At 49.2% G+C, this 21,323-nt stretch overlaps 1 protein-coding gene across 1 annotated transcript; it reads left to right on the top strand.

The window, feature by feature from the left end:
* Positions 1–1,817: 1,817 nt before the first annotated feature.
* DUSP23 (dual specificity phosphatase 23) lies at positions 1,818–4,431 on the top strand. The gene is made up of 2 exons (XM_002715275.6): positions 1,818–2,223; positions 3,457–4,431. Exons 1-2 carry the CDS (start codon positions 1,957–1,959, stop codon positions 3,640–3,642), a joined length of 453 nt encoding a protein of 150 aa, XP_002715321.1. The 5' UTR covers positions 1,818–1,956; the 3' UTR covers positions 3,643–4,431.
* The last annotated feature ends 16,892 nt before the right edge of the window (positions 4,432–21,323 follow it).

Raw genomic sequence — 21,323 nt, 5'->3', positions numbered from 1 at the left:
CTAAGGGAGGAGAAATCCTTTTTCATTTTCTGGGGCCAGAGGTTTAAACGGTCAAGTGTGTTTGTCGGAGGCAGAAGGGGAAGAAGGAGGGAAGGACCTGTGCCTGGCCGTGTTAACCGTCTCTCAGACTCAGATTACTCACGTACAAAATGGACATAGAGCACCTCCCTTCCAAAAGCACTTACCACAGGGCCCGACACACTAGCACATTCAATAGGAGTTTTCACAGTTACAGTCACTCTGCATCCCTAGAAGCCCAAAGATTTGCACCCTTCAGAGCTCAGCTAAAGAAGCTTGTTCAGATCTAGGTCCCCACCTGACAAGAGCAACGCTGATCAACTCCAGCCTGCCCAGTGCAGGGTAATCCAGCCAGCCTGGAAACCCTGAAATAGGAAGAAATGTGCACTAGAGAAAAAATTCAGAAAGCCCACAGGTATCTGTACCAGTTCATATTTGGGGTGTGAGGATGGTTACATGATGAAAAACTAATTTTGTTTAATTAACAGTTCTGTGCTGTTAAAGATTCATCTGCTGGTCAAGTTCCCGAGCCTCACCCAGTAGACAGTGGCTTGAGCTATCACGTCATGCCAGCAGAGAGTACCTCGTCGTCCCATGCCAGCAGGAAGTAGCTCTAAAGACAGATCATCTACCCTCTACCCCTCCTGGACTTTTGGGGCCAATGTAATCCCTTACAACTCTTGCTTTATAAAAAAAAAGGGAGGGGGGAATGTTAGTAAAATGCCACAGTCATCTATGGCACAATCTATGCCCTGAACACCATACTAGGCTCTGGCCCCCCCACCCCACCCCACCCCTCACCATTGCTGGAAGCCAGTGACCGCATGGCCCAACCACTGGTGTCAGCTCCACCCCCATCCTAAAGAGATTCACTGCTCCTATTTCCCTACCCGACCCCCATGCAAAGGTTTAACAGGACCAGGTCCTGAACACAGGGCCCTCTCTTGATCTCTCTCTGTCTCTTAATCTCTCTCCCTCTCTTTCTCTTGATCTCGCTCTCTTATGCTCTTTTTCCTTCTTCGCCCCTTCCCTCCAGCCTTTGGGTTTCCCCCAATAAACCCTTTCCTTAAAAAAAAAAAAAAAAGTTCCTGAGCCTCTTGCCTCTTCAGTGCCTGAATTTTCTCATGTACAAAATGGGGTTTATTAGGTCACCTATCTCATTATCGTGGTGATTAAATGAATTAATACATGTAACATACTTAGAAGAGTAGCTGGCACGTAGTAGATGCTCAGTATACATGAATTGGTTGGTTATTATTAGTAGTACTACAACTGTAGTTATTGTCTTGGTAAGATCTCAGAGTGTTAGAGGGTAGCCCAGAATTCTTAGTAGTTCCAGCAATGGGAAAATAAGGATGGTGTCCGTGCGGTGGTGATTCCCTCATACTGGGAGAATTCAAAAAGCCATACTGATAACGACTTGTCAGTCACAGGAGAGATTGCCCATCCCCCTGGACAAAGTGTGGCCCAGGCCTTAGGGAGGCAGAGGCGGCTACCCAGAGTTGCAGTAACACCAACACACCGCCAGGGCGCAGCAGAGCCCGACCCCGTGTTGTCTCAGCCACAGAAAACAATTCATTCGTTCCAGGTTTTCCTGCTTGGCTGTTTGGGTTGCGCACGGCTGCAGTAATCCCGCCCATTATTGATGATGCAACCAACCAACGATTGTCCTGGGCGGGCCTGGGGGCGGTGGCGGTGGGGGGGTGGATCGCGCTGCCACTTTGCATTGCTCAAAGCCTGGAGGACCGCGCTCTAGCCACGCCCCCGGGCGGCTCGACCAATCCCCAGCGGCGGACCGGACCCGGGGGCGGGGTCCCGCAACCCACGTGGCCCGGTCGGCGCCGAAGCCGCGTAGGTGGCCGGTTACTGCCCGCCCGAATAGAGGTGACGGGAGGGCGGCTCTAGCAGTGCCAGCCTCGCCCCGGGTGACCCCCAGCCATGGGAGTGCAGCCCCCCAACTTCTCCTGGGTGCTGCCGGGCCGGCTGGCGGGGCTGGCGCTGCCGCGGCTCCCCGCCCACTACCAGTTCCTGCTTGAGCTGGGAGTGCGGCACCTGGTGTCCCTGACGGAGCGCGGGCCCCCGCACAGCGACAGCTGCCCGGGCCTCACCGTGCACCGGCTGCGCATCCCGGACTTCTGCCCGCCCGCCCCCAACCAGATCGACCGCTTCGTGCAGATCGTGGACGAGGCCAACGCGCGGGGCGAGGTCAGCGGGCGGGGTCGGCGCGGGGAGGGCGGGACTTGGCCGGACTCAGCTGGGGACGTGGGCGGAGCTGGCTGCGGGGAGGCCCTTACGGGGAAGATGATGGGGACGCTACAGAGGAGCGAAGGGGAGAGGGCTAGGCAGCGCTTGAGAGGGCAGAGGCTGGACAGACTCGGGAGAAGTGCAAGGTGAAGTCAGAGCGAGCCTGTTTTCCGGTTTCCGTAGCTATGTTCTCATACCAGGGCACTTAAAAAAGTTCAGAGAGCAGAATTGAAAGGTAAGCTCGTTTTGGTTCCAAAAAAAATCTGAAATCCATGAAAAGTATTTTCATGATATATGTTTTTCATGAACTTTTCTGACAACCCTTTGCATAGGTTTCAAAATTTTTTGCACCACAATAAATTTCATTTCATTTTCCACAAGGCTTTCAAAGCACCTGCATATGTAATTTTAAATTTTCTAGCGATCACATGTTTTAAAGAGTAAAAACAAGCAGGTGAAGTTAATTTGGATAATATTAACTTGGTAAGTCAGAAATATTATCATTTAAACACGCAGTCAATGTAAAATTAAAAATTTGTTTTTCATTTTATAAGAAAGGTATAAAAAGACAGATGAAGAGAGATCTTCCACCCACTGGTTTGCTCCCTAAATGCTTGCAACAGCTAGGTCTGGGCCAGACTAAAGTTAGGAGCCCACACTCAGTCCAGTTTCCCTGCATGGGTGGCAGATACCCAACTACATGAACCTGGGGTTCACATTAGCATTCAGAAGTTAGAGCAGAAGTGTAGTATCCAGGAGCAGAACCAGGCACTCCAATATGAGATGCGAGTACGGAGTAATGCCCACTTCTGAAATAGTAGACAGCTGCTTTCCTTTTATTGTACTGCCTCTTCAGACTCAGGTGTGTGTTTTACCCCGCATGTCATTTGAAATGGCCACATTTTAAGTACACAGGAGCCATGCATAGAGGCCCTTGTAGTGGATAGCACAGGTAGAAGGCTGTGTGGATGGAGGCCCGGAGCCTGGCTCTGGAACCAGCCACTTCAGAGGCTTCCTAGCCACTGGGGTGCAGGGACACCCTCCCTGACTGATGTCACTTGCCCTCTGAAGGCATGAAAAGAGCCCTGGGCCTATCCTGGAGAAGCCGCTGTGGGGAGGGTACTGATCCCAGTGAGCAGCACAAGAATGGCGGGGAGGGTGTTGGGCTCCACACCCTCAACTTCTTCTTCACAGGCGGTGGGAGTGCACTGCGCCCTGGGCTATGGCCGCACTGGCACCATGCTGGCCTGCTACCTGGTGAAGGAGAAGGGCTTGGCTGCAGGCGATGCCATTGCTGAAATCCGACGCCTGCGACCTGGCTCCATCGAGACCTATGAACAAGAGAAGGCCGTCTTCCAGTTCTACCAGCGAACTAAGTAACAGCCTCGGCACCCTTCTCCGGGCTCCTCCTGTCCCGCCCTATGGGGTAGACAGGGCCAGAGATGAAGGGAAATGGACTAAAGGATTTAACCTTGCGGCTCCTGGCTGGTTCAAGAGACTCAAGTAGCCACCCCTGCAGGCAGGTCCTGGTTGACGGGATGGCTGGGACCCCGTTGAGGTGGGAGTTGAAGGGAGCCCTGAACTGTTTTCTTGAAGCAAATAACCTTCAAGAACCAGCTCACAATGCATAGCACTCCACAGAGTACTCCCACACATTGTTTTCTCTGCATCTCACGCAAGGCCAGAGATACAGGAAAGGCAAAAGCCGGTTCCATTCTTTGGCTGAGGTGGCCAAGGCTCAGAGAGCCCCCAGGAGAGTGGAAGGATAGGCCACGGCTACGACACGTATGTTCTGCCTCTTGAAGATGCTGAAATTCTGTGTATCTTGATATGGCTTCTGGAGCACTGGGCATTGACAAACATGCAAACCCATGGCACCTGAGCCCCCCCCACCCTGCAGCTTTCTCTAATGCACCCCTGTTGGCACGACCCCTCAGTCTAGGCCCATCTGCCCCACAAATGTCACCCTTGTCCCTCTCAGTACGGAGAAGGCCTGGACGTCAAGCTCACAGGTGACCACCAACTCCGTTTTCTGGGGACGGGCCCCTCCTGCCAGCCTCAGTGCTGCTAGGCTCATGTGGCATCTCCAGCTTACTGTGCCACCCCCACGATATCAGGCCTAAGGATGCAGATCGTTAATGATTAAATGAAGACCTCCAGGACTATGAATCTTAGCCATGTTTCTCAGATATCGTCTCCACTTCTATCTTGCTAAGTCCCATTGTGCCATCAGTATATGCTTTTGACATCTAACAGATGGGAGGAGTGGCATACACCAGCCAAATGGACTCAATTTGCTACAGTGTCTGGGTGAATTCCCGTCCTCTTGTGCTAGAGTGGGCTGGGCTGGATAAGGTAGAATTCATCGTGAAATACATAGTAAGTGCCTGTGTGGACCAGGCTCTGTTACATACAGAGGCTCCCCAATGAGATGTGACATGGTTTCTGTTCTCAAAAGCTCACAAGAATATGGACATAGAAAGAGCTCAAGCACATAGAATGGACTCCACGGTAGACCTGCTTTGCAGGTAGGGTAGAGACAGAGGAGGGAGGAGGTGTCCCCCTGCAGACCCCATCTCTGAGGTCTAGGTCAGACCCAGGACTAAACCACCCACTCCTACTTTTTTCCACCACTACCTCGCAACTCACCCCCATCCAGCTCACCCTTACATAAAAGGTAAATCAGCCAAAGTCTCCCTAGTCAGAGACTGTAAGATGCCCTCCCCCCCGTTGCCTTCTGTGCATCACATCTGAGAGGTCAGTTCCTTCACTTCATTCCTTGGACCCCACTCTCCCAAGGAAAAGAAACCTACAGTTCCAGGCATTCGGGCTGCAACAGAGGAATGAAAAATAGTGCAAAGAGAGGATGCACTGAATAAAACCCTTAGTCTTCTCTCCCCAAAAGCTTTTCCACCCTACCCATTCCCACCGCATGGCCCCATTGTGTTTCTTGATGCAAACCAGAGCATCCTCCAGAGGAACCTGTGTGTGTGTGTGTGTGTGTGTGTGTGTGTGTGATGTGAAGGGAGTGGACAGGAAGAAAGTGAATGGCTCACTTCCTGTACCCATCCCCTTTGTTCTGAGACTTACCATGATGGGAAGAGAGGTGAGAGGCTAGAAGCTGCCTCCCAGAGTTCACTCTGCCCTGACCTGCTGGGGCCATACAATCAGCCTCTCTGGCCCTATTTACTCCCCGTCCCTACATCCCCTGCACTGCAGGAGAGGAATCTGCCCTTGTCTCACTCCCAAGGCTCCTTTGAAGGAGACAGAAAATTTTTCTAACCCCATTAAAGCCCTGTGTGCAGCCTCCATCCCCATAATTTAAGCAGGTCTCCTCTGCTTCGAGAGTTCCTCAGGGAAATAAACATATAATTATGTGCTTAAGGAAATCGCTTTTTAAATAAGTAAGAGTTGCCTTGAAATGAGAAAGTCTGCCCTTATCCTTCCACCTACCTTGAGAAGTTAGCCCAGGGTTACCTTTGGGTTCATTCCCACTCCCAATTTTTTTTGCCTTCTCATCACCCACTCATCTGTGTGTGTCCACCAGTGAGGGACAACAGGCTAGCCGTGGCCTTTCCCCCCCTCTACCCTGCAGAGTTGCTGGGTGAGAGGAACAAGCTGGCTCCGTCTGGAACATCTGCACTGCATCTGACCAGGGTTTCTCAAACTCAGCACTATTGACATTTAGGGTTGAATAATTTTCTTGTTGGGGGTGCTATCATTGCAGGGTGTTTAGCAGCATCCCTGGCCTCTACTTGCTGGCCTCTCCTCGCATCAGTAGCACACCCCGCCCCCCAGTTGTGACAACCAAGAGTCTCTGTAGACATTGCCAGATGCCCTCTGAGGGAACAAAATGTGGCCCAGTTGAGAACGTCTGCATCAGACCAACAAGCACCAGATGCAGTCATCAGTGTTCATTTCCTGCGGGGATAGACTTGGGGACATCCTTGGGTCATTTCTCCTGTGGATGCACAGCCTTAATAGGGAAGAAAGGACCAGGTCTGGCTGCATTACCTTCACAAGCAAGGTCTGGCAGCCCACCCGCATTCCTCAGCCTTTTCCCAAGCGACTGGGGGAGACACCAGTGACTCTATTCAGGGGGGTTCCGTCCTCAATGAGTTGCCTAGCTGCAGTTACATCTACTCCCACTCCTGTGTTTTTCAACTTCCATGCCTGCTTATTCTCTGTATGGGTTCTGTGCTGAATGCAGACTTTTCTGTTTGGAAATCATCTCTCCCTATCATCTGGGCTCTGTTCCAGTCTCTCTTGGATTTGTCTTCCAGAAAACTGGATTCAAAAAGAACTGGAGTCACCAGGGGAGGGGCACCATCCACACTTTTCTTTGAAAAGATTCCTTCTGGCCTGGTTGTCCCACATCCACTCCCCCTTGGGTCCTTGGGCTTCCAGATTTCATGACTGCCTGACAGACCATGGATCCCCGCACACTACTGCCTGCTGCCGAGAGGACTAGAAGGGGAGGTGAGCCCACACTTGCGCATGCACTGAGGCTGCCCACACCTCCCCTGGAGCTAGGTGTGATCCCTGCCTGTACAGCTGATCTTCCAGCTGCTCATAACATGTAAGGATGCTGTCCACAGGGGGCTCATCACTCATCTTCCTCTGGCTGAGGTCTGTTCGTGCAGACTGTCCCATCTGCCCCCCGCCCAGTATCAGCAAAATCCAGTCTCCCCAGCACAATAATGAGCAGAGATTGATCCAAACCATACACTGTTTCCCAAGATGAACTGCATCCAGTTGCCAAGCTTCAAAGCAAACCTTCTGCTGTCTGTATCTTGCCATTCTTTCTGAGAAGGAAACTAATTTGGTCTCACAGGATTGTTTTTGTCACAGAACAATAGCAGTTACCACTAATACATTTCAACTTGGTCCTGACCGTACTTTGCCTACTTATGTGATCATAATTTGCATCATTTATGAAGAGCTTCCCATGTAGCAGGTGTTTCTATTACATTACTTTATATTATTTTATCCTTACAACAACTTTGCAAGTCAAGCATTTTCCTTTTTTTAATACACGAGGAGACTGAGATCATGCCCAGATCCACACACTTATATTGAAGGAGCTGGAATACAGACACAAGTCGTGTTTGGGAGTCCACAGTGGGTGCCTGCCAGTACTATCTCTGGCTCTAATGACATAGAACTGTGTGCCTTCATGATCAGAGTGTGGTCTCATGGGCCATCTTATCTGCATACCCTCCAAGTTCTACCCTCTTCATTCTCTTGGGAGATGTTAGGAGATGACAGAACAACCTTGCACCTGAGGTCAGTAGCAACCCTGGTGCTAAAGTCAGTAGCACGTAAGTTATGTGCTGCTCTTTAAAACTTTACCTGAGCACTGAAGGCCTAAATAGTGAAAGTAATCCATCAGGGCAGTTCTGTCCCATCCACTGAAACCTGACCCAGAGCACACGGATGTCCTCTGCCAGCATGACATTCTTGAAGCATGTGTGACTAGCATCACCCCTCCAAAATGCCTTTTATGTCTGATGACTTACTAAAAACCCCAATACTTTCTCTGGCTTTGTTGTTGTCTGAGCTTTTAATGCATGCCAGGCACTGTGCCAAGTGCTTTACAGACATTATCTCATTCAGTCCTCAAGGAAAAGGCAATCCTGTGAACAAAGTCCATGAGAATAACCAGTACACAATTGAGGAAACAGACCCAGAGAGTCTTAGGAAACTTGCCCAAAGACACACAGTACAATAGGCTTCAAACCCAGAGCTGGCTATAAACAGCCTTCCCTCCTGAGAGCAGAGACCAGACACTTTGTCGTAATTAGAAAATAGGTAACAGCCTCTGTGTTGGCAGAGTCCAGGCATCTGGACTCACGGGCTATCAGCAGAGCTCTGTGATCACTTGGCTTCCCTGAGTTCAGGCCAAGCATTCAGTAGCACAGCTCTGACTTGGGGGTGGGCTGGCTACCAACTCAGCTGTCATCCATCACAGGCTTCTGCCTCAAGTCCCAGCACCATCCAAAGTGTAGGCCTCTTTTGCTTTAGAAATGAGCCACCAAGCCCTTCTCCCATTGCTTCAGGGATGTTCTCTGGCCAACGTGCATTAAAGGCATGCTCTTGAGAAAGCAGCATGCTGCGCCTAGCAAGCAGAAGTTTGACAAATTCTTGGATCCCCCATCCATGCTTGGACTTGACAACTTACTTGCAACCTTGACAGCTGAGTCTTTGTGACAATAAATTGCTTAAATGGCTTCAACCTCTCCTCTCGTCTCTCTCCCTCTCTCTCTCTCTCTCTCTCATTCTATTTTCCCTTCCCTTATTCTGTCATCACGAATATGTGACTCTGAAACAAATTAGTGGTATCACCTCTGAATTTTCAATATGTGGCATTCCATATGGCAAACAGTTCTGGGATTTTTTTCCCCATAGGTTTGAGAATAAACGCACCAGTGTGTCATCTTTACCAATAGTCATTGAGTCAGTGACTGCTCCAAACCCAAGGTCGCCTCATGGGAAGGGACAGTCAGTGCAGCCATCCCACAGGTGACACCATTCACCCCTTAAGTAGGTTTTTGTGTGCCTTTGGGGTCTCCCACCCCCCAGCAAACACATTGAGTCCTGTGTTTTCTGCAGGTACTCTTAAGGGAGTAGCTGATGCTGGGTGCAGCCAAGTGCCACGGCATAGAGTTTAACAAAATGACCACCCTGGAATCATGCCAAAGGCCAAGCCATTCTTAACCATGATCTGTAAGGATCTGAGGTCCCACGTCTTTCCTACCTCCCCTCCCTCACCTCAGCTGCTCCCCTCCCTCACCTTTGTTTTCTCAGTTTCACCTGTGCTGGGGATCCCCAAAACCACCCCAAAAGGACTCACAGAACTCAGAAAAGCTGATCCACTCCTGTTCACAGTTCACTGCAGTAAAAGGACACAGGTTAAAATCAGAAAGGCAGGAGCTCAACTGGGGCAGAGGCCAGAAGCAGCCAGGCCCACATTTCCAGGTACCCTCTCCCAGTGGAGTCTCATGGACAGCACTTAATTCTTCATCAACAACGTGTGCCACCATACATGCCTTCACCAACCAAGGATGGTGCCCAGAGCCTTGGTGTCCTGAGTTGCACTAGGGGTCAGTCACAATATTTGCATGACTGGCCCTGCATCCTCAGCCTGCAGCCCCAGCAGGGGTCAAACTGCAAGTGGCCTGGGCACATTAAAACAGGCACATCCTAAACTGTGAGCATAAACTATCTGCCCTAGCCAAGGTCTCAGGTGCACAAAGACACTCTTATGAGGCAGGATATTCCAAGGGCTCAGAGGATGTCTCTTGGGAGCTAGCCAGCGGGCAATGCTGAAGACCTTTGGAAGTGCAGGGACTGGGAAGCCCTAGACTGCTGAGCTAACCTTTACTGCACTCTGTCCACTTAACAGTCTGGGCACCTGCTATTCCTTTTGCCTGGGACCCTTTACCCAGCTCCTAATCCCTCCCCAGCCCCAGTGGTCTCAGTTTAAACATCACTTCCCCAGAGAAAGGTTTCCAAAAGTCCCCTACATGTGCACAAGGGAGCTGTCCTACTTGGAAGCCTTTGCTCGCCTGAAGTGGTTCACTTAGTCATTCTCTCTTGCTAGAATCCAAGCGCTGTGTCCATACCTCTGACACCTAACACAATTCCTAGCACATGGGTGCTCAGTAAACAAATGGTGACTAACTCACTTGCTGTCCCCTACCTCAGTGTCTGCATGTGGGCAAATACACCAGGAAAAATACATCTAGAAGGTAGATTATGTAGTGGAGGAACACATAACACATGTGCACTTTTTTAATGTTATTTATTTATTTGAAAGTCAGAGTTACACAAAGAGGAGAAGCAGAGAGAGATAGAGAGAGGTCTTCCATCCGATGGTTCACTCCCCAACTGGCCACAATGGCTGGAGCTGTGCTGATCTGAAGCCAGGATACAGGAGCTTCTTCTGGGTCTCCCACTCCACGGACTTGGGCCCTCCTCCACTGCTTTCCCAGGCCATAACAGAGAGCCATATCAGAAGTGCAGCAGCTGGGTGTTGAACCGGCACCCATATGGGATGCTGGTGCTTAAGGCCAGAGCACTAACCCACTGTGCCGCAGCACTGACCCCACATGGGCACTCTTAAGTGTCAATGCAAAGATGGATACATATAATTAACAAATATGTAATACACACAGTCATTGAAAACAGAAGTGTGTCTGGTAAAATTCAAAAAGCTGAACCTTCAAAAGGATATAGAAGGTGTGGCTGGGTAGCCTAGAAGGTTATACAAATGTTGGATGTTATTTAAAATAGCAGTGTTATGTGTTGGGTGCGAGTCCACATAAGGAGGCTCAGAGAAGTGGACAGGATGAGTGGGTGTCAGTGAGGAAACGGAAAGATATGGGGAACTGACTGACATAGAGGACCTACAGGGCTCCTCTAGTGGGTGGCAGAAAACACATGGTTAGGTTGAGGACCGCAGAAACTCATGCCAAAGGGCTAGGCTCATACCCGATCACTAGGGTAGCATCGCCACGGGTTCCTGAGTAGAGGACATGTCACTGGATTCAATATTTCATGAATCACCCAGACAGAACAGCCCTGTTACTTAGCAGCAGAGCAATGCTTTCTGGTTTAATGTTGTCAAAGAGAGACAAGATCTCACCACTGCTGATTTTTTAAGACTTTTCAGGAGGTAAGAGTTAAGTAAGAACTTGCTTTTCCTGCTTGCTGCAAGTTAATGACTTTAATGCTTTGCAGAAGAAAGTAAAAGGGTTGTTAAGTTAGAGTGCTCACCCTCTGGGCTTGCCTGTTAGGATTTTTAACTGCTTTTCAAATGGGAAAGGAGCTCAAGTGAGTGCCATCCGTAACATGCTGGAAATATGTCTTTCAGAGGGTGGCGTGCACTGGCTCCTGCACATCCCCTGCTCTGGCTGATTCACTGCTACCCTATCTTTAGTCTTAGGCCGTTGCCAAACCACAGTTGACTTGATTCTGATGTCCTTGGAGGCAGTGACACATGATGCTGCACTCAGTCCAGCACCTTGGTGTTTCCGCTTGTTGCCCCAGTTCTAAAGAGGGGCAGTGCTAGGAACGCCAGAGACAGCTCCACCACCAAGAGCATGCAGGATCCCCAGGGGAATCGTGGCAGCTGCAAACGCCAAAACACCCACGCCTTGGGGCCCTCCTGGCTGGATTTTTAAGCTAGAGGCCTACAGAAGAGCCAACCTGCATGGGAACCAAGGGAACACTTTCTTGCCCCTTGTGGGGGCCTCCAGAGACCAAGGTGGGACGAGGCAAGGAGGGTGGCCCTGGGTACTCGCACTGTGCGCTTCAGTCCTGGGGATCCAGAATCTGTACATGCACTTAAATCCCCCCAGGGAAAAGGAGGAGAAAGCACAGAGGATTCCAGGTCATGCAAGAGTCAGGCTGCTCCCTTGAGAGTGATCCTAATCCCATTTTTGCTCTGGATTACCTGGAAGCCACACAGGAAGTCGATGGCAAAGCCAGGTGAGGCAAATCAGAAAGGAGCTTGGGGGATACAAATCAACACAACAAGGCTGGACACACACAACCCAAAACTCAAAGTATGAAAACTGTCAAGGCCAAGGGGAAATGGGAAACTCTCAAACTGCTATGAGTATAGGAATTAGTATGATAACCTTGGAGAGTGATATGAGGAATCCACCCAAAAACCTAGCCACTTCATACATATATGAATACATATAGACAAGTTCTGCCTTTAGAGACATGCATGAATCCATTCACTGGTTCGTTAATTCAGCACTTATTTCCTAAGCACCTACTGTGTGCTCAGAACAATTCCAGGGGCTAAACACTGAGGGTGTATGAAATGAGACAGAATAGAAACAGGACTTGCTAAATCAAGCCTCTTCTGATCTGACAAGCATCTACCTCCTGACCTGACCAAGTATCCATCTCCAGCTCCAAACCAATCAAGAGTGAGGAGTGTCCAGACTCTGACCACAAAAGACCCCGCAAAAGACCCGCTACTGCCTTGTTAGGGACTTCCCTAACTAACCTGCATGCACCATGTGACTCCCATGTGACCTTCGTGGGGTGTGGGTAGTGAGCAACACTGCCATTTTGAACATGTGGTATGCTGTAAAAGAGCAGCTGCACAGAACACCAAGCCAGGTGCAAACCAAACTGAGGGGATGAGCCAGAGACAGAGGGTGCAGCCACGCCTCCCAAACTCAATAAAATCCCTCTTCAGCTCCCCCTGGGGAGCCAGTTGGTAGAAACTCTTCCCACCCTGCTGCCTCCCTTGTGCTCACCACAGGCCCCCAGGAAACCTTGTCTGGGTTTCATGTTGGCCTCTTCACTATTTCTATTGCAAGAAAGTCAGAGAACTTCAGGTGAGTATCAAAAAGATAAAAATCTCTACCCCTGTGAGTGTATATACAGCATCATTTAAATAGCCAACAACTGACAGTAATCTAAAAGTGCACCTCTCAGGGGCAGGCGTGGTGCAGAGAAGTAATCCACTGCTTCAGATGCCTGCATCCCATACCAGAGTTTGTTCCAGTCCTGGCTCCTCTGTTTCTAATCCATCTTCCTGATAATGTGTACCCTGGGAGGCACCAAATAATGGCTCAAGTGCATGGTCCCCGCCACCTATATGGGAGAACTTGATGGAGTTCCAGGCTCCTGGCTTGACCAGGTGCCAACCTGGCTGATGATGGCATTTGGGGAGTCAACTAGCAGATGTAAGATTCTCTCTCCCTCCCTCCCATCCTCCCTTCTGCCTTCCTTTGGCCTTTCAAGTACATAAAAAATTAATAAATATTTTTAAAGGTTTAAAAAAGTACACCTTTGAAAGAATGGGAAAACACTGGGTTGGGGACACCAGCATCAACATAGGAATAGTTTGGAAATGATGTTCTATGGGCAGGAAAAGCATTTGCAGAATATTATTTGTGTGAATAAAAACAAACACTAGTATAAATCATTTATGGATACATACATATGTCATAAAAATAAATGGTTTGTACAGGCACCAAACTCAGAGTCGCAGCAGCCTCCTAGAAGGAAAGGAGGGGGGAGGCAGGGAAGGAGAGCTATCGGTTTAATTCGAATTCTTCATTTCCTAACAAAAATAACTCATGCAAATAAAGATGTTAAAATATCAGACCTGTACACTTTGGATGTTAAGCATATAGATGTTGTCTTAACAATGTGCCGCTTTGTGTTTGTGTTTTAGTTTTAGTTCAGAAGTTTTTGTTATGTATTGCTTTCAGATTTTAGAAGAGAGTTAAATAAGAGGATTAAGACTCCATCTCCCTGTGACCTAGGGGTTGGACCATGCCCCAGAGGTGTCTCTAGGATCCCCCACATCCACCCGCAGAGCCCCTGGACCAAAGAGGAAAAATGAGTAGGGCCCAGCCCCTGCTGCCTGCCCTGCGTTCCAGCGAGATTCACGGCGTCCCCTGGCGGCCCTGTCCAGCTCAGCAGCTCCACCGGGGCGAATGAGGCCTTCCAGGAAACTCGCCCACGCTGAGGTTTAAAATTTGTTCAAACAGCTTGAGGAGCAATCCAGGACTGTCTAGTGAAGTTGAGGAGGCACATGGTCTGTTATTCAGAAATTCTGTTTTTAAGGTTTTTACCCTAGCAAAAATCTCAACTGTGTGCCCAAAGAAACAAGCACACATGTTCTTGGCAGTGCTTTTTCTGGAGACCAAAAATAGCAAATGACATCATTATCCATCCTTAGGAGGATAGACAAATAAAGTTGGGCAACTGTAGCCAATGAAATACTACCCACAGTGCAACTGAGTGCTGGGAGAACGCACCTGTCAGTGCAGATCCTCAGCACGAACCTTGCACAGGGAGAGACTGGGCGGCAGGGACCTGCTGCGGTGAGCCAGGGACATAGAACTGTAAAGAGTGCAAACAATGCCAGGTAGTGTTGAGGGGCAGGCCCTTGTGAAACAGACAGGGAAAGGATAAGTTCCCAAGGGAGGGGTCACTCCGGGGAGGAGAACACAGGGGTCCCCTCCTTTTGTGCTATTTGTGTCTCTAAGGAAAACAAAACCTGAAGCAAATAGGACAGAAACTGTAAATAGTGCAGGGTTGTGGGCACCGGGGTGCTTCTTACATTACTTGCTATGCTTTTGTGACTGTGTAATTATGTCTGTGTGTATGTGTGCGTGTGTGTATCATTTGCTTGTTCACTTTTAAGAAGAGTAGAAGGAGATGGTGGGTAGGGGAAGAGCAAGTGCAGGTGCAGAAGGAGGAGCCAAGCCAGAAGCCCAGCCAGAACATGGTAGGAGGGGGCACAACCTGAGCACAGCCGGAGAGAGAGGCGGGGCCCCGCATGGATGGGGAGCGTTAAGGCAGGGAGTGTAAGCGCTGTGTAATCACTGTCTGCACATGAGACAGAAAACAAAGGACAAGCACAGAGATAAACTAAGAGGCCTTTATTAATGTAGGTCAGAATGTGGGGGAGCTTCCTGGTCATGGAGGCGGGAGGGGTGGAAAGAACGAGGTGGACCCAGCGTGTATTCTGAACCCGAACAGCTAGAGCCTGGTGCTGGGTGAGATGTGAGCAAGACGCTGAGGTTTCTGTCTGCGATGAGGAAACCAGTGGGGGAGGGCAGGGACAGTGAAAAAGACTGTGCCTTGGCTTGTTCCCAGGAGGGAGGAGAGGGAGGAGGAGTTAAAGATGTCTGTTAACCACCTAAGTGGAGAAGTGGAGAAGAGACAGCAACCATCTTCAGATCTAAGCCCATGGGACAGGTCGGGGGTAGGTGCAGAGGTGTAAGCCTGAGTGCCCCAGCGTATTGTTTACAGTCCCTGGTTTGGGCATTTGACCTAGCACATGAGACACCAGTTAATAAGCCCATGTCCCGCATCACAGTAGCGGCCTTCCACACCCAGCTCTGCCTCCGCACTCCAGCTTCATGCCAATGTGTGCCGTGGGAGTCAGGAGGTGATGGCTCAATTAGTTGGGTCCCTGCTAATCACATGGGAGACCCAGATGGAATTCCAGGCTCCTAGCACTGGCCTGGCCTAGCCCAGGTTGTTGCAGGCATTTAGGGAGCTCTCTCTCTCTCTCTCTCTTTGTCTTTCTTTTTTTTCTATCCTCTGTTTCTCTGCCTCTCAAATAAATGCATTTTTAAAATGTCAAAGTTGGCCAACGCAGCGGCTCACTTGGCTAATCCTCCGCCTGCGGCGCCGGCACCCTGGGTTCTAGTCCCAGTTGGGGCACCGGATTCTGTCCCAGTTGCTCCTCTTCCAGTCCAGCTCTCTGCTGTGGCCCTGGGAAGGCAGTGGAGGATAGCCCAAGTGCTTGGGCCCTGCACCAGCATGGGAGACCAGGAGAAGCACCTGGCTCCTGGCTTCGGATCGGCGGTGCACACAAGCCGTAGCGGCCATTTGGGAGGTGAACCAACAGAAGGAAGACCTTTCTCTCTGTCTCTCTCACTGTCTAACTCTGCCTATCAAAAAAAAAAAAAATGTTAAAGGAAGAGACGAGAAGGGGCCCAAGACTAAATTTTGAGTATCCCTGCTTGTGTGTCAGGGAAAAAAGGATCCAACAAGCAGACACGTGTGGCCAACCAGGCAAGAGCAAAAGCAGGAGTGAATGCACTGGATGCCAAGAAAGAAAAACATTTCCACGGGGAAGCAGTGTTCAGCTGACGAAACCGCCACTGAGCAGCCAAATAAGCGGAGAGTAGGGAACCACCGTTTGGAGCTAACCGCAGTCTTTGTGAGTTTGACAAAAGCATTTCAGTGGAGTGGTGGAAGCCGAGACCCGACCATCCATGTTGGGGAGTGAGGAGAGTGCAGAAGAGGAGATGGTGTCAGTGAGTCATTTGAGAAGCTGGGGTGTGGAGGGAGGAGAGACAGAGTGGAAACCCACAGGGACGCATGAGGCAAGGGAGACGTTCCTCCTGTTTTAGGTGATGCATGTCCGCATGCCCAGGGAACGAATGCAGTAGGGAAAGTGGAGGGAGTGCACGCAGGAAGTACCCTGAGCAGAGGAACAAGAATGGAATGCACAGTGGGCGACTTCCTTCAGCTCAGCCAGGGCTCTGCTCTGACTCCAAATCCCGTGCTCTTTCCAAGATATCTCATTACCTCCTTTTATTTTGTACTTGCCCATGGGTGTCTAACTCCCAGGGCCCAGTACACTAAGCCCTTAACCACCATCTCCCACAAATGCACAAGTCTCCCAGTTTCCATCTGGGTTCTGCATCTACCCAGGGAACTGGAGGGGAAAATAAGCAAACTGAAGAAAATTAAATCTGACCTCTCTTATGCATTCTGCATAAATGCATGAAACAGATTATATTTGACAATGATAAACACAAAAGCCAAAAAAATCCAATTTGTCGCTTAATTATACATGCTTTTCTTCTTCAATCCCCAGAGAAGAGTAAGCCTCCGGCAGCTTTCAGCCCCTTCCATGGCACAATTCCATAATCTCTCTTTTTCAAAAAAGATTTTATTTGAAAGGCAGTTACAAAAAGAAAAATCTTCCATCTGTTGGTTCACTCCCTAAATGGCCAGAATGGCTGGGGCTGACCAGGTTGAAGCCAGGAGCCTAGAACTCCCTCAGGATCTCCTGTTGTCAGGGACTCAAGTACTTGAGCCATCATCTGCTGTTTAAGAGTTATATTATCAGGGAGTTGAATCATAAGCAGAGGAGCTGGGACTCAAACCAGGAATTCCACTCAATATGGGATGCCGGCATCCCAAGAGGCATCATAACTGCTATGCCAATGCCTGCCCCCTTCAGTTCTTTGTGGCTAACTTAATGGCTAATACCATTGCTTACAAAAGTGTCACAGGCCGGCACCGTGGCTCAATAGGCGAATCCTCCACCTGCGGCACTGGCACCCTAGGTTCTAGTCCCGGTCGGGGCGCCAGATTCTGTCCTGGTTGCTCCTCTTCCAGTCCAGCTCTCTGCTGTGGCCTGGGAAGGCAGTGAAGGATAGTCCAAGTCCTTGGGCCCTGCACCCACATGGGAAACCAGGAGAAGCACCTGGCTCCTGGCTTCAGATCAGCGCGGTTCGCCAGCTGCAGCGGCCATTGGAGGGTGAACCAATGGAAAAGGAAGACCTTTCTCTCTGTCTCTTTCACTGTCCACTCTGCCTGTCAAAAAAAAAAGTGTCACGAACCTGAGGGAGATTATGTTGAGAAATAAAGTTCATATTTATATTTTTGTCTTTTCATTACATTTCACTATGAACTTCTTGAAGTACCTTCATAAAAGTGATGTTGTATTTTGACCACAATTATAATCCAGCAAGGTTTAACAGTTATGAACCTTTACAATAGCCCCATCCTTAGCTTCTAAGGCTGCTTCTGTCAGTCAAGGGTGTCCTGTGTGTAGCCCACTAAGGAAAGTCCGACCTGCTACCTAGGAAAGCACATGCCAGGAGGAATGTAATGAGTGTGTATAAAATTGAAAGTAAGGAGATAGAGATGGAACGTGGAGTTGTGACTCAAAGGAATTGTCCTTCGAAGAAACTAGTTAAGGAAAGTATTAAAGTAGTGAGGTATTTGGATACTAGGCTAGCTCAGAGTTAAGCAACTACACTCTGGTACAGGCATCTCACGTCATGGATGCGAGGGCGAGAGGACCACAGGAGGCTGGGAGACCGCAGTTCAGCAACTGTCTCACTGACTGTCACTGCGCAAGAGCGGGAGCTTTATCACAGGTATGCAATGAATACACTCTATGTTAGACACTGAGCTAAGCAAAGAACAAGACAAACACGGTCCTTGCCCTCCGGGGGCGTGCAGTCCTGTGGGGCGATGTTTGCGGAAGAAATTATCATTCAGAGTGAAAATGCCAACTGCTAAGACAGGGGTTGTATGTGCACCTGGTTCTGCCTAGGTAAGGAACGAATTTCTCCAGGGAGCATACTACAGCTCAGAATCTAAGATGCAACTAGGATGTGCCAGACTGACAGTAAGAGTAAGCAGTGGGGAGATTTGGAAAAAAAAAAAAAAAACAGAAATACAAAGAGCAGACACACATCCACATATCCACAATACAACACCTACTATACAGAGGGTCATGTTAATGGGGATGTTTTCACTGGGCTTACTTGTATTTGGGGGCAAATCAGTCATGACACTCAGGCTTATGATGTATCAGTGACTGGTCCTTTCGGCTCACACAAGGCAACACCAGAAGGGGACCAGGTTGGGAGGCAGAGGCTGAGTCCAGTCTTGGCAGACTGAGTTTCGAGCCTCCACGACCTCTAAGTGGAGCTCTCAAGTAAGCCTCTGGATGGGCGTATCTGAAACCCAGGGCTGTGGCTTGGGCAAGGAAAGCAGGTCTGAGATGCAGTAGGTTACAGTGGTCACTTAGACCACAGGCACAAGTGAGATTGCTAAGTGAGAGGGTACGGAAAGCGAAGAGAAAAGGGCCTGGGACTGGGTCTATAGCTGTCCTTCAGAGCACCACCGGCAGGGGGCAGAGCCTGCAGATGAGTGTGGCAGGAAGGTACCAGGAGACAGGGGAGGGAAAACTAGAAGGGGAGTGCATTTAAAGGAGGAGATAATCAGTGATACTGATGTTAGCGTGCACTCAGACAAGGTGAGGACGGAAACCCTAGGGTGTGCTGGAGACGGGAAAGAGGCCGAAGCCACATCAGAGTGGCTGAGTTGAGTGAGAGGCTAACAAACACTCATCCACGGTTCCTAAACATGTTTGCTTTGCGGCACACACAGAACATGGTGCTGAAATAGAATGGGTAATTGAGCAAGGATGCCTCCAGCTGCAAAGATGGCTCTACCCCGCTTCTCTGAGGCTGAGGATCATGTAGCTGTCTGAAGCACACCAGTGTGTCTCAGAGCACAAGCTGGTAAGATCTGCCATAGACCACGCTTTCAAGTAGACTGTGAGAGGGAGCTCATGGTGGGTGTAGAACCAAGGGAAGGGTTGTTGGGTTGGTTAGGCTTGGTTTTGATAATGAAAAGGACTTGAGCCTTTCAGAAACTTCTATGGGAAAGATCTGGTTGAGACTGATTGCATTTATGAGAGAGAAAAGGGTGATATAGCCTTGCTAGTGTAAGATTTCTAGAAAGACATATAATAATCTAATTTCTTGTGAAGAGGTGAATGTTCAAGATACTATGTGTGCAAAAGTATAATACTAGAAATATTTTTAGGATGTCATTCTTACCAAAAATTTAAATGCTGAAGCTTTACGAGATTAAGTAATGGCCCCAAGTTTGCCACCTAGTAAGCAGTATAATCAGGATTATGACCCATATGCTTCTGACTCCAGAATTAAAAATCATACAAGTACCTTGGTTTATCTTGAACTCATACTGTGGTAGGCCAGGAACACAAATATGAATTAGATTCAGTCCTTGACTTTGATGAGATCACAGACTGGAAGTAGCAAAAGACAATAAAATAAATATAATACAATATGATAAACAGAATAGTGGAGACATGGGAGAAAATGCTTTAAGGAACACAAAGAGATTCCGGCACTGTGGCACAGTGGGTAAGCTGCTGTTTGCAATGCCGACATCCCATACCAGAGCACCAGTTCAAGTTCTAGCTGCTCTTCTGATCCAGCTCTCTGTTAATGCATCTGAGAACAGCAGAAGATGACACAGTGCTCTGCCCCCTGACAAGTACTTGGGATACCTGCCTCCAGCCTGGCCCAGCCCTGGCTGTTGCAGTCATTTGGGGAGAGTGAACCAGTACATGGAAATGCTCTTTCCCTTTCTCTCTCTCTCTCTCTTTCTCTCTCTCTCTCTCAACTGTATCTTTATTCCTCTCTCTATCTCTCTCCCTGTAAAATTAATAAATAAATCTTTTTTGAAAATAAGGATAAAGACTGTACCCGAGTATACTATGCCTCATTCTTTCTGATCTCATGGAGTCAGGGATAGACGAAGCATTGTACAAGAGCTAACACAGAGAAAAAACTGAAGAGTGGATGGGATGGAGGATAACGGAGGATGAATGGGTAGACGGAAGGAAAGATGAGTGGCTGGGTGGACAGGATGGGGGATGGATGGATTGATGGAAGGATGGGTGAGGTGAGTGGATGAAGTCAAGAATGCCCATTCACTGTTAAAGATTCCCTCCTTAGGGCACTCCTGTCCTCATAGCCACAAGAGGTCGCTATTGACTTGACACAAAGGAAGTCTTCCCTTTGAAGAATCCCTACTCTTTGTCTTCTTAGAAGGAAGGGAGGGGGCGGCGGGGGGGGGTGAGGATTGAAGGTGGAAACTGGATGCTGCATAGTTTCCTACCACGTGAGCCTGGCCCAGAGCTTCATTCCCAGGCTGGCTCCACCTTCTCTTCATCCTACTCCTGGTCTTGCAGCTCATGTCCTGAGTTAAAGGCTCTTTCGGATAGGTCTAACATTGAGACTCTAGTTCTAGTTAGGGATGTGGCGCTAGTCCTGGCTGACTGTAGAGATCAATGCCTTTGCACAAATTACTGCATCCTTCTGGGTCTCGGGAATTAAAGCTCAGGTTGGGAGGAAGGTTCTGGAGGCTCAGGGCTCCCTGGATCAGCGTCTTTGTAAAGGGAACTGACCTTCACCAGGCACTTCCTACCTCCCCACCATGGCTCCAAGCCTGGGATGTTCTACAAGCAAGCCATTTGCCACATGGAGCTCTTTTAAAAAAGATATATTGGGGCCAGCACTGTGGTGTAGCATATAAAGCTGCTGCCTGCCGTGCCAGCATCCCATATGGGTGCCGGTTTGAGTCCCAGCTGCTCCGCTTCTGATCCAGCCCTCTGCTACGGCCTGGGAAAGCAGTAGAAGATTGCCCAAGTCCTTTGGCCCCTGAACGTGCATGGGAGACCTGGAGGAGGCTCCTGGCTCCTGACTTTGGATCAGCGCAGCTCCGGCACTTGCGGCCAGCTGGGGAGTGAACCAGTGGACAGACCTCTCTCTCTCTCTCTGCCACTCCTTCTCTATCTGTGCACCTCTGACTTTCAAATAAATAAAATAAACCTTTTAAATAAATATATATATATATTTGTAAGTCAGGGTAACAGAGGGAGAAAAGAAAAGGCAAAGAGAGAGAGGCAGAGAGAGAAAGATCTTCTATATGCTGGTTCACTT

The sequence above is a fragment of the Oryctolagus cuniculus genome, chromosome 7 (genome assembly GCF_051225735.1).
Source record: "Oryctolagus cuniculus isolate XC-2025 breed Fujian yellow rabbit chromosome 7, ASM5122573v1, whole genome shotgun sequence".
Taxonomy (NCBI): Eukaryota; Metazoa; Chordata; class Mammalia; order Lagomorpha; family Leporidae; genus Oryctolagus; species Oryctolagus cuniculus.
Note: the sequence above shows the minus strand (reverse complement) of the source record. Positions and strands in the feature narration are given on the sequence as shown.

What these genes read in the sequence shown, in the direction of transcription:
- DUSP23 (XM_002715275.6), top strand. Translation starts at nt 1,957, where the DNA reads ATGGGAGTGCAGCCCCCCAACTTCTCCTGGGTGCTGCCGGGCCGGCTG. An exon ending in AGGCCAACGCGCGGGGCGAG is followed by an intron (nt 2,224 to 3,456) that starts GTCAGCGGGCGG and finishes TCTTCTTCACAG; the next exon opens with GCGGTGGGAGTGCACTGCGC.